General features: G+C 36.9%; 1 protein-coding gene across 2 annotated transcripts in view; it reads left to right on the top strand.

Moving 5' to 3' along the window:
- NGFR (nerve growth factor receptor) overlaps positions 1–13,882 on the top strand; it is a 77,953-nt gene that overhangs the window by 10,805 nt on the left and 53,266 nt on the right. For both annotated transcript variants that reach the window (XR_015740274.1, XM_087917408.1), the window contains exon 2: positions 10,535–10,673. Coding sequence is in view for 1 of the 2 variants with exons in the window: in XM_087917408.1 (XP_087773534.1) it covers positions 10,535–10,673 (139 nt within the window). In the remaining variant the exon portion in view is untranslated. The remainder of the gene's footprint in view (positions 1–10,534; positions 10,674–13,882) is intronic.

Raw genomic sequence — 13,882 nt, forward strand, 5'->3', positions numbered from 1 at the left:
CAGGATCAAACTCCTGGCTGTGGGCAGAATTAGCCTACAATACTGCAATTTAACTATTGCTCCTAATTATCCTAAAACATATTTTAGTTAAATATATTCACACCACTGTAATTCTAAAGAAAAAAATCATACTAAGAAGTTATTTTCCTACTGATGAAAAAGCCTACTGTGGCATGGAGTTCTCTGGCTTAGAGCCTCAATACTTTAGTTGGAGAAGGATCAGAGGAATATACCTTTTCTACGGAATTGCAGTTCCAGACAGGTTTATATAGGACAATGCAGTCTGCCTTCCAGAGGAATTGTTCTTCTAAATAGTTATTATTTGTCTGTAGTTTCCTGAACAGTGTACCAGTCTATTAAAAATACAATTCAAAACAAAATATTAGAAATAGAAGCATAGGACAAAAAATTGCATAACACTCATTATAACAACAAATGCAAAACATAACAGCTAAAAAACTAGGAGCAAAACTACTTCCATGACTCCAAAATTGTTTCATTGGCATTTCCAATTTATTCTTATTTAAATACTTTTATTATCTAAGGATTTCACTAATATTTTTATGCATATTAATGAATCTGATGACACCTGCTGAGAAGGATATTTTTCAGAATTAATGTTACCATTGAGAAAGAAAAAAAAAACCTGTCTCCTGTAGTTATTTGACTTTTCCTTAGGTGGGAGAAACTGGAAAAGGCCTCAGCTAGAGATAAGAGTAGCAGCTGCTTGTTCAAGTAAACAGGTAATGCTACAAATATTATCTTGTCCCAGGTAATCTTATATTCTCAAAATACCTAGGATAAGGAGCTAAACACTACAAAGGCTTCCATACAAAGTTTCTTTATTGGATTATATCAGGCACCCTCAAGGTATAACTCACAGTTATGCTGAAATTCATCTAATGTCCAATCTTTGCATTGTCGTCTTCATAATGTGAAAAGATAGTTATCTTCATCCCATAATGATACAGGAAGGGGAGACTCCAGCACGTTGTTGGGTCCAGGTAAGAATGACCAAAACTCCCCCCAACCCAATCAGAGGTCAATTCAGTGACCAATCAGGATTACAGATGTGACCACATGACATGAACTACATCTCCCATGAGGCATTAACTACATTTCCCATGAGGCATTCCTTTAAGGGGACAGCTCTCATTCCCAAACTAATTATATACTGTTTAACCAGCACAAATATCATGTAGCCTTGGCGTTTACTCCTGTGGAGTGGTTTAATCATATGTCTTCATCATGAAGTAGATCTTTTCTTTTTCTACAATAATCATAAAATCAAAAATGTTCTGTAATTTAACAGTTTTTGAAATAAAATATTTTTAGAGGTAATTTTTGAAATAATATCCTTTTAGAGGCAACTACTCAATGCAGGATCCACAATGAAGAAACAAAGACACCATCATTAACCAGTTAGTCTCTACATACAGGTAATCCTTGCTTAGTGACTGCTTTATTAAAGGCATTTTGTTAAAAGACAAAGATTTTATGAACTGAATTCACTTTGCCAGATTCATACAGTGGCTTGATTGATACAGAGCTACAAACTGGTTAATTGGAAAAAGATGCCTCCAGATATCTTCTGGTGTTTAGGACTGCATTATTTGTTTATAAATTTAGATTCCTGTCCAACCCATTCACCATCCTTCACACTTAGCTCAGCTATCTTACTGCTAGCTGGTTTATTCAAATGCACTCTGTTGTCACAAAGTGTAGTAAAAGATTGATGTTAAGAGGTATGTGCAGAATGCCCTGTCCTGTTGAATAAACCATCTTCGAAATTGATACAGCAAACAAGTTACAAAGCTTTATTCCTTCAATCTCAACAACAAACAATGCTGCTGATATCAGTCAAATCAACATACATAGAAGAGAAAATTTACCTCATCTGAAGCAAATCTCAATTCCATTTTTTAAGCAGTGCTTGAAGCAACCTGGGTTCTCTAGTGCCCAACACCCCTAATCAGTATGGTGATTATATGTAGTGTAGTATATAGTGATGAATGGTGGGACTTTTAGAACAAAGTCATTGGTCAGGATACCCGGTATCCCCTTTTCCATTCATAAACTGAGAACACTTCTAAGTCAAAATAAAGCAGTTTGGAAATGTAACTTTATCTCTCTAGTTCCTTGTATTCCATTGCATACACATACGAACAAAACATGAATCCAACTTAAAAGCAATTAAAGGGTCTTCAAATGTTTCATTCTTCCAACTTCCTTCCGTTTTATTCCACCTGTCAGGCTAATAACTATGTCAACAAGAGTCATGCTAATAGTAAACACATTTGGATGAATCTAATGAAGAACATGTACCCTTATCCAAGAATACCAATATGGGGACAGAAAAGAAGGAAATTCTGGTGTTTCTAGAAAACACTGAAGGTGAAGTGTAATTCAAGATGCTAGATTCAACTTCGCTTCCTCCTCATTATTATTATTTTTAATTAACATGGGAGTTAAATTTTCCACATCATTGAAAATGTGGATTTTCATTTTTGAATGTGTCATGCTTGGGGTAGTCTTGGCATTAACACAATCAGCTATGCTTCTAGAATTTAACCAGCAGGAGTTAAATTGCTGGAGTCTTTTTTTCAGTGGAAGAAACAACTCTGAAAAAAATATGGAAATGGTAGAATGTCTTTACTTGTTATTAAAAAATCCAAATAAAATCTGCCCTTTTTATAACAAAAAATCTTATGGAATCACATTTTTTTAAAAAAATCAATGCACAATTAACTATTAAAGTAGCAAAAGAAATAAACTATAAAGGACTGAATGAGAGATCTAATTTAATCATACCGAGTTGAAATAAAATCAATAGGATGAGTTAATATATATTTTAAAAAAACATTGATTTCATAAATCCTTACAACTCTGTTAATCTGTTTAAACTGGTTATCAGGAATATGTGTTCTCTTTGAATGGGGTGGTTGCGGGAGAGTTGCATGTTTTAGTTCTTCATAATTTCAATTCAGAATTTAAGCCCTGGGGAGCTCCAGCAGAATTTCCCTCAATATGGTGTCATCCAACTATACTGAGACAGCAACTCCCAGAATTTCCAAACCACAAAAATATTACAGGTATTCATTGAGATGTCAGAGATGCTGGCCAAGAGAGACCTGCAGCAACTCTGTGTATCCATATTCCAGATGTCAGCTAAACAAGCAATAAATGATAGCTTTGGGGCAGGGTTTATTTTCACCAATTAAAAAAAGATTATACTGTATTTTAAGGCAACAGTCTGCCAGATAGGAGCTGTGATAGCTATCTATAAGTATCAGCTCCTATCAGATGGAAGATGAAGCAGGATTTGTTTTCTTGTTCCAGAGATCAAAATGAGAAATAACGGATGGAAATGTCAAGAAAGCAGATTTTAGAATGCATTGAGAGAAATGGAAGAGCTTTTTAGCAGAATGTTATAGGTTTTTCTGCATTTGAATTTAAACAAATATTAAATGGCAAAGTGGCAGGGATACCATTATTGCATTTTGTACTGGAGATTCTCTACTTGAACAGTGGAATAATAGAACCATATTATTGGAAGAAGCCACTGAAAGCTAGATCCTTCCATTTCATTTTGAGTATACAAGGATAACAGTACTCAGATCATGGCAAAAGCACCTCTTCAAAGAAAACATAATTATAACCCTAACATAGCTAAGAAAGGCATACTTTCATTTGTATAGTGGGAGAGCTTTATTTCATGAGAAATGTCCTAAGGAAACTTTCTATGTTTTGCCCAGCAATGAATAATGTCAAGGGAAGAAGGAACATCCTGCAGTTTGAGAAATCAATTCACTGTCAGTTTCAACACCTAGTCCCCCCTCCCCAAAGCAGCTAATTCTTCCACATCTGTAGTTCAAGCCAGATTTATGACTTTTTCCTGTAGATGAATCTGGCATTTATCACAGTTACTTCCCCCACTCTGTGCACACAGAAATAACTGTAGGTCAGTACAAATAGCTCTTACTACACAGCTCTGATTTTATCAATATCTGATGAACTCTCATCTTTGTTAGCTTTAATTGGGTAATTTGGACTTTCCTACCAGGGCTATGTATGTTTCTAAAGTGCTGAAACCCAGCACCTTCCTGGTATTCATTAAAACTTTAGAACATTTTTTTTAGGATTCAGCTTTTGGGGTGGGGGGGAAATGTAGCAGGTGCTTTAAAAATCACATTAGCTTTAATGTCGGCTGAAAAATAGTAAGGATGCTTTATAGCAAGTAGCAGGAAGGTGCCATGTTTGTGTGAGGTCTATCCGATGCATTTTTTAATAATCATTTTCAAAGTAAACCTTCAATTCTTAATACATTTCTTGTTCTTTTCCAATTAAGCTGCAAGCCCAGTTCATTAGCATGCATCTTTTACCTCTTCCCAACTTCTACTAATATCAAATTCAGTTGTTTTTTCTAATATTCAGACTTCTGCTCTAGTAATTTATTAGCCTTTTGGACTTCTTTGCTGCCCTGTTGTTTCTTGGGTCTTCAGATGACTCAAAGAATCTTGGTTACATCAGTTCTTGTTTCTTATTGTACGTTGTGCTTAAATGAGGATTGTTAATATTGATAAATTTTCTATCAACGTCAGATAGCCATTGTTCAGCTTTGAATCTCCATTTTTTTTCTTAGTAGGTGGAAGTAAATGCCCGACTTTGACTAATCTTAACATGAAAATGCTATGCAGATTGGACCTGACATGAACTTGAAAAGCCTGCAGGCTAGATTGGGATGTTTAAAATATATCTGTAAATATCATCTGTGAAGAAAGGACTCATGTGTTTGCTAAGGAAAAAACATGTATGTATTCATGTAATAATCAGACCTCTAAATCAATTCCAGAGGAGCTTTACTAAAGATACATATCCTCCTTTTCAGCAGCCTTGTAGCCTTCTGCCCTTTATTGAATTTTTGTTGATGCATGTGCTCTCCATTTTCCATCTATTTTATTGGGCAAAAGGATGTGAGCAGTGGTTTGGAAATACATTGCATGCTGGAATTTTCTAAGGCAAGAATTCTGATATTAACAGCCTGCTATCATCTAGCATTATGCCGGAGGAATGCAAAGCAAAGTATCTAAGATATATTTCATTTATTTCATTTCATTCCCTGTCAAAGTCTACTCCAGAGAATCCAAAATTTGTTCATTGAATCTATTTCTGTCTCTGTGGAAGAGAAGGAGTTGTTCAAAGTGGATTAATTTTAGCCCCTTATTGCAAAAGAATAGTTTAAGAATTTGATTCATTGTAAGGCTACTTCCTAGAAAGCCATAAATGATGTGTACACATTTCACATTCTTTATTAAATCCACCAGAAAGACCTCTGTAAACTATGTGATTGGCTAGCTGGGAAAGTTGGTGGAGATTCTAATTCTAAGCAAGGAGACTTAGTGTAGGATACAAGCAGGAATTTAGGCGAATAAGGAGGGAGCTGCAGGTATAGATCTATTGGTTTTCAGCTCTGACACTGGAAAAATTGTATCTTTCTAGAAAGAGGAAAGGAGAGACTCAATAGCTTCTGTGAAAGGTGGGGATTCTGTGATAGAAACCAAAAAGGGAAGGGGAAACGGCACCCATTGCTATTGCCTTTATTCTGGAGGCCTTCTGCAATGGCAATAGGGAACATGAAAGGAAACAAATTTTCTTTCTGCCTCCCTGAATTAGGAATGAGGAATAGTTCCTGATCCTTCCAGATGCTTTTAAGAGGAAGGTAAAGGAATGTATTGAGACCTCACATTTCTCTAGGAGGGAATGTCAGTTATGTCAACATTAAATTATTACCTGATATTAGGCATGATAAATATATAAATAAATATCTGTTCAGTCATGGGAAGGGCAGGAAAAAGAAGTAGCCAGCCTAAATTGCAAGGGTATAAGCAGGGGTGGGATACGACAGGGTTAACTACCAGTTTGGGATTTACGAGCTTCCCTGCCCACTGTGAGCTGAGCCTGTTAATGGTCATTAGCACACTGTGTGCTGAGAAGCAGCCTTTGAAACAGCCCTCTTTCTTGTTTTTTGACTGCAGTTGTGCCTCGTTCGGCAACTGAAGTTGAAAAATCAGGAAATAAAGATCAGGTAAGAGCCCAGGTGGGCGGGTGGGCAAAAACATCAGCAGACATAGAACCGGTTCTATGTCTGCTGCTCTTCAGAACTACTGGTTGTACAGAGGTGGACAGAACCAGTAGAAACCCACCCCTGGGTATAAGAGAAGTGTGCTCTCATTCAATTGACTCCCTAAAGCAGCATCATTTTAAAATGCAGTAAAATTTGTATTTAGCCATACATTCAAGTGTTTCTGCTGAATTCAAGACAGGGGATATGACAGTGATGCTGCCATGGATGAAAGTTTTCTGAAATGGTGCCTCTGGATTGTTCCCAGTTATTTTTCTCCCTCAGCTGGTTCTTTTTTCACATTCTTTCTTTGGCTGTTTTGTATAACAGCTGGTGATGTTTTCCAATGTCTGGAGGTTGTTGGGGCTTGGATTGGAAGAAATAGGGTGAAGTTGAACCCAAGAAGACAGAACTGCTGTTTGCTAATCAAGGCTCTTGTGTGGTCTTTTGAGGGAGTGTCATTGCCCTTGAAGCAGTAGCTTTGCAACTTGGGGGGTCCTCTTGGACTAATGGCTATTGCTACATGGGCAGTTAGAAGGCGTCTGGGAGATCTTTTGGCTTCAAAGGGGGCACCTGTTGAGGCTTTCCTGCACTCAGAGGATTTTGAAACTCGCATCATTTTTGCAATGTATCCTCATGGGGCTGTTTTTAATGATCTACCAGATACCACAGTTTAGGCAAAATGAGTAGTCTATTTACCAACTGGTACTAGGTGCCAGAATCACATTTACCTTGCATTAGCTGCCAGTAGACTTCCAGATTTACGTTGTGATGATATAGACATTTAACAAATAAAGAAATAGTTTATTGTAACTGTGTTTTTTTTATCATGTCAACATTTATGGTTTAATGGCAATAAACTATAGTTTAATGGGAATGGGCTTCTGGACACTGAATGTCAACATGATGATTTAAGGTTATACTCTCCTGTTCAGATAAAAATGACAAGTTCACATTGTTACTCTGAGGCTGGTGATTATATCCTACACGAAAATCTTCTTATGTAATGTGGGAATTGTAAATTGAAATGATGTAGATGCTGCACAGGATTTTATACACTAAGTTTGCTCTTCAAAATATTCAAGGCTGGACTTCCGGTTTGAAGGGCTTCGATGACAGACAGGAATCTGCGATCGTGTGCGGTTTCTGCCTGGGCTCGCCGCTGGAGCGCCCCAAGCCGGCTGGCTTTGGGGCTAAGCCACCCCATAGAGGTGGTGAAGAGGGGGGAGACCATCAGCAGGGTCGAGGAAAGCTGCATCTCTCCTCCTCAGCTGGCCATTACTCCCTTTCCCGAAGGCGGTAGGAGCGGTGGTCAGAAATGGCCACCTCAAAGAAGAACTCAACTGGAAAAGAACGTGCAGGAGGAAGATAAGAAGTGAAAGTTTTGGCTGACTGGGCTAAGTTGAAAAAGCAATAACTAAGGTACCCTGGAATTTAAATTTTACAAGAAATAACAACACTCCCAAAGAAGAGTCAGAAGCAGCGAAAGAAAGTGAAAAGGGAAAGGTTTGGCTTTTTTCCCCCTTCTCTCTCCTTCCTTATATTGACAACCGAGAGGCCTAAATAAGAAATTGGAAAAATCCGCTTTGGCATTAATAGGCAATTAAGCTGAAAATATAACTAAATGCCAAAGGGACAATAAAGATTTCTGGACATTAAAAACTTTTTCTTCTATAAGCAAGAAGGGAGAGAAAAAGAATAAGGGCAGGATCTAGAAGAGGGAGGAGACTGCCTGGACTTTAAAAGAATCTAAAGTAAAATTTCAATAAGACTTCTAAAAGATACATTTTAACTGAAACTTTGCAACTAAATAGTAACCCCGGGAAGAGAAAGTAGAAAAAAAAAGAAAGAGCAAAAAGAAACAGCTTGTGTGTATTTGGATTACTTAGTGACTTTTGGATTTTTGGTTATTATATTTGAATGACTAAAATCAATCAGGTGGTTGTTTAAAAATTTCTACAATGGTATCACTTTTGGATGAATTGAAAATGGAACTTAAAAAGTACAAAGAAGATGCACAAGAAGGGAAGGGTTCTTTTGGCTTCGTTTTTCAATTCTTAGAAATGGAAATCTGGAAGTACAAGAAATAACAAGAAAAGACTGCAAAACAAGAAGACTGGGACAAAGAAGAAGCCATCTTTAATGAACAAGTAACTCTATGTGGGGAAGAAAAAGGAAAGTGGGGAAAGAGGATGGAGAATTTAAGACTTAAAAAACAACCAAAGAAAAGAAAAATAATTTGAAAAATAAGTATAATACTGGAAAGCAACAGAAAAGGGGAATACAGAAGAGGGAAATAGAGGTAGAGAGACAAAGGGGTAAAAAGGGGAGAGAGAAGAAGAAAGGGAAGAAGGAAAGGAATGGAAGTTACAAAGGTCCGGAGCGAGATATAAAGAAACAGGACCTATTTAGAGATAATGGGTGAAAATTTAACTGAAAAAGGGATTCTGTAAAGGTACATAAAATTGTATTGTTATATTTGTAATAGAAATAACTTTAGAAAATTGGAAACAACATATGATTAGAATGAGGGATAAAATAGTTAGTGTAATTTAGTGAAATGTTTGTGAATAAAGTAAATGAAATAAAATAAGTGAGAAAATTGAATTAGGAAGGAATGGGAACATTTTAATTAGTCAATGTTTTATAAAATATAAGTGAAGGGTGGGATAAACTATGGAAAGTTTATAATTTTTCCCATAGAAATATGATATTTAATTGAAAAGTAAAGTGAAAAATGTTAAGACTCTAATGAATATTAATATTAATGATAGAATTGAATTGGAATGGAATGTTGTTTTAATTATATACATTTATAATTTTTTTTTCAAAAATACTGTGTGTAGTTTAAGAATGCACCAAGCAGAATCCGAATGGAAGTTATGTATTATATTGAGTGTTATAACTTTAGGGGAAAGATATAAAGGCGTCATAATAAAGATGTCATACTCCAATCAGTAACTAAAGGAGAAATTTTGTTTAATGAGAAAAGATAATAGACAATTGAAACAGGGCAGACAAAATATATAAATATAATGATTTGAATTGAGATGAAATAAATAAAATTAAATTGAAAAAATTAAAAGAGGGGAGAAGCCATGTAGAAAATGTAAAATAGGAATAAGATATGGAATAGAATATAAAAATGAGCATGAACTTGAATTTGTGTCGGTACGAAGAAATGTAACCCGGGATTATGCTGCTTTCAAAAAAGATGTTTTAATTGTATTTCTTTTCTTTTTGTGAAAACTCAAATAAAATTTACAATATATATATACAATATATATATTCAAGGCTGGCTACATGTACTTTCCAGATCACCATTTCACCAATGATCATGACTGGTCACTCTTTAAAATGGCCTAGTTGATCTAAAGAACTAAAGCAGATTTCCTCAGATGGATGTTTTCTAGATATGTTGTAGTACAATTGCCAGAGGCCACAATTCACAAAAGACTCTGGCTTGACTGAACTGGGAAGTGTGAAAATTATAGGACAGCACATCTGTATAGCATTTGTTTGAAGAATGTAGACTTTTAATTGGGTTTCTGTTTGCTTCTAATGTAGGAATATCAATTGAGATAAATTCAATATCTGATTAAAATTATATTACATAAGATCAGACAATTAGTCCTTCTCACCAAATCACCATGACTTTCCAACAAAACAATTCTAAATAGAAATTTTGTGGCTCTTCACTCAAATGCCTATGTAATTATTTTCTGACTCTCATATTATATGAATTTATAGCTTTATCCCTGTCTAAGAAATAATGAAGGTTCACTAGGAATCTATTTAATAGATTGCAACTCTGAAAATAGAGGTGAGAGGTCATTGCTGTTCTCTGAGCTTGGTTTTTTTCATTACCCAAACTAGATAGCATAATCAGTGCTCTGAGTATGTTATCCAGATATTATCTAGTTCAGGTGATGAAACATCTGTAAGAAAACAATCAGCACAGAGAGTTTGAGAAATTTCCTTTTTGGACAGTTGGGATGCATGAAGCCCATTAGGTCTTCAGGTAAGTCCATTTCCTTGGTTTCATACCAATGATCCAATTCATAAAGTGCTTTATTTTTTTATTTGCCAATCTGAAGAATCTTCTTAGCCAAGTCCTAGAGCAGGGGTAGTCAACCTTTCTATACCTACCACCCACTTTTGTATCTCTGTTAGTAGTAAAGTTTTCTCTAACCGCCCACTGGTTCCACAGTAATGGTGATTTATAAAGTAGGGGACAAAACCCCTACCGCCCACCATGAAAGCTGGAACGCCCACTAGTGGGCGGTAGAGACCAGGTTGACTACCACTGTCCTAGAGCTTGCCTGTAGCAAAAAACAGTGTCTTTGGGGGTATCTTTGCGTCCAGGGTTAGAAGTGGTCTTATCACCTGTTCCTCCTTTTTCTCTTGCCCTAGGGCTCAGCAGGGACCAAGGAAGAGTGCTCCACAGGGAAATTTACCGCCAGCGGAGAATGCTGCCGAGCCTGTAGCTCTGGGGAAGGAGTTGCCCAACCTTGTGGAGTAAACCAAACTGTTTGTGAACCTTGCCTGGACAGTAAGTAACATATTAGCATTGCAGTAAGTACACTGCACTTATTCCCCCGCTTTTTCTTTCAGTTCTGAGACAGCATTCACAAGGTTTCTCTTCATTATAATATAACCCATAGGGACAGTTCTCTTGCCTAGGCTGAACTTGGAAAAACAGATGGGTCTAAAACTAGTAGTGAGCTCCATGCTTGAAAATTTTGCACCTTTTTGGATCAGTTGATTAACCCAGTATTCGAAGGATCACCTAGGTCCGTGATGGCGAACCTATGGCACACATGCCAGAAGTCGCACACAGAGCCATTTCTTCTGGCATGTGAGCCGTTGTCCCAGATCAGGTCCACTGCACATGTGTGCGTTCTTCCCGCCAGCCAGCTGATTGTCAGGTATCTGTCATGCATGTGCAGGGCATGCGCGGGAGACACGCACGCATGCGCAGAAGTGTGCAACACATGGGGGGTTGCATGCACATATGCAGGGGGCAGGGGGGTTGAATGGGCATTGCATTATGGGTGCAGGCACACATGCATGCATACAAGCATGCATGCGTGCACATTCAGCACACGAGGACGAAAAGGTTAGCTATCACTGACCTAGGTCAAAGAAGAATCCTTTTAAAGGCCAAGTGGATGCTCAATTATAATCAGTGACTGTTATATCCTACTGGACCTTGTGTGGAGGGCAGGGATTGGGGGTAGTTCCAGTTCATAGTGGGGAAGGAGAGGTCCCCACTCACCACTGAAAATCAGCACAATACCGTAATCAAAGGTATCAAAGACCACTAAGAAACTTTAAGGGCTTTAGTACCTTGGGAACATATGAGCAGAGGTGGGATGCTCATATGTTCCCAATTGGTTAACAACTGGTTCTATTGCTAGAACCAGTTGTTAACATTCTAAGCAGTTTGGAGAACCGGTTGTTAGAGGAAATTACTGGCATAATCCTGTAAGGAAGGCAAGAAGGAAACATTCTGGTGTTGCTGACAGAAACTGCCTCTCCATTAACCCTTATTACATTCTTGGCAGGACTAGACTTCCTGTCTCTGGAACTTCTCTTGAGTTTTTTCCCCCTCCTTTGCTGGTACTTTGCTTGTGTGGAGTGTTCAAAGTTACAATGGCACTGAAAAAAGTGACTTATGACCATTTTTCATGCTTACAACTGTTGCAGCATCCACACAGTCATGAGAGGCCAGGCAAGGATATGTGTGCCTCGATGTGAGTGATATTGAGTTGGCCACGCCCAGCCAATAACATGACCACCAAGCCACGCCCACAAACTAAGCCACACCCACAGAACCGGTTGTTAAAAATTTTGAATCCCACCCCTGCATATGAGCATTGTCGTGAACATCCCTTAAGAGAATAATTTCTTTGTAGTAAGAAGAGAATTAAAGTTGCATGTCCATCTGCATATGAACCCATTTTTAAGCATGCTTTTTGAAGGCAAAGGGGAAGCCCAACAAGTAATAGCTTTCTAAAAAAAATTTAATGTAGTTTTTTTTTTCTTAGCCTAATGCTTTCCATAGACTTTATCTATTAAACTGATTTATATTCTACCTTTCTATTTAATTAGGTAGAAAATGCTTAACTAATTATATAATAGAAAATACAGAGTGAAGTTTTAAAACATAATATAAAGCTAATGTTAAATGAATTTGGAATCAAAAGCATTATGTGGAGCTGCAATCCACATCATGCTTTGGTTTCATGATCATTAGCCCTTTGGACATAATTACAGGGTAGTCCATTCATTTTAGAAAGTGCCTTTTTGGGGTACCCCTGCTTAAATTGTTTAGGTAACAAGTTGCTTATATACTGATTTTGCCTTTGTCAATTAATTTTACTTTGTGACAATTGGGTAGAGTTTAATTTAACAGTGAAAAACAATGTCCATTCTTTCTTCCATTTAAGTCCTTTTTTTAAGAGGAGGAAAAAAGCTATGAAAGTTGCAGTCTGTAAAATAAGCTGTTTTTAAATATATTTTTTATTGTATGTACATGTCTTAGGTCAAATGTCACTGATTTTGCTGTATGCTTTAATTAGAAAATTATCTTTACTAATTCTTGCATAAAATTTGTAGCTAAACTGCTTTCCTACATGAATGCATTTATTATGAATCAAGTATTGATTGCTTTAGAACTTCGGAAATTGTAATCATGTGACCATGGCTCATTCAGTGATGTCATAATTGGAGGTAGCCAAGTACCAGTGACCATAGGGACAATGTGATAGCCAGAACTTTGAGGACTGATCATAATTACCACTTGTTTAGCTTGAATGGTCACTGAATAAGTGGCCATAAACCAGGATCACTGTATACCAAATGCAGTAGTAAATAGCAAAGCAAATTGTTCCTTAACCAAAACAGCCACTGCTCTCATTGCAGGTTGTTTTTAATTGTATGTTCAAAAAAAATCACGTTTACTTCTCTAGTAAATTTAGATAAATAATGACATGCAAGATGTTCATATTCTGGTTATCTCATTGGTCATTCCAATATAATTTGTCTGCCTATAAATAATATTAACATATATTCACTAAGCAACCCCAAAAAGACATCAAATAAGTTATTCTTTGTGTACAAATTTATTCTGAGCAAGGAGGTTGCAGCACTACAACCAGTATCCTGCAAATAAAGATTATTTAATGTAGACAAATTTGGAGAAATCTATTCAGGTAGTCCTCAATTTATGACCACAATGGAACCCAACATTTCTGTTGCTAAGTAAGACATTTGTTAAGTGAATTTTGCCCAATTTTACAAACTTTCTTGCCACAGTTGTTAAGTTAGTAACACGGTGGATCTGGCTTCCCCCATTGACTTTACTCATCAGAAGGTCACAAATAGTGAACATATGATCCCGGGACACTGCAAGTGTCATAACTATGAGTCAGTTGCCAAGTGTCTAATTTTGATCCACGACCTGGGGACGCTGCAATGGTTGTTAGTGTGAAAGTCATGTCACTTTTTTCAGGGTTGTTTGAACGGTCACTAAATGAACTGTTGTAAGTCAAGGAGTACCTATACATTCCTAAATATCACAACTCAGCATTTTGATAGGGCAATGTTTTTCCAGGGCACATTTACAATAATAGAACTGTTCCTTTAGAAGACTCCATAGGGCAGGACACATAATAATAATAAAGAAATAAACAAACAAAGTAAGTTTGGTCTGAGTTAAAGGAGAATAGAATAGGATAGGATAGGATAGGATAGGAT

This window comes from Pseudonaja textilis, chromosome Z, assembly GCF_049901715.1.
Source record: "Pseudonaja textilis isolate UNSWEBS1 chromosome Z, rPseTex1.2, whole genome shotgun sequence".
NCBI lineage: Eukaryota > Metazoa > Chordata > Lepidosauria > Squamata > Elapidae > Pseudonaja > Pseudonaja textilis.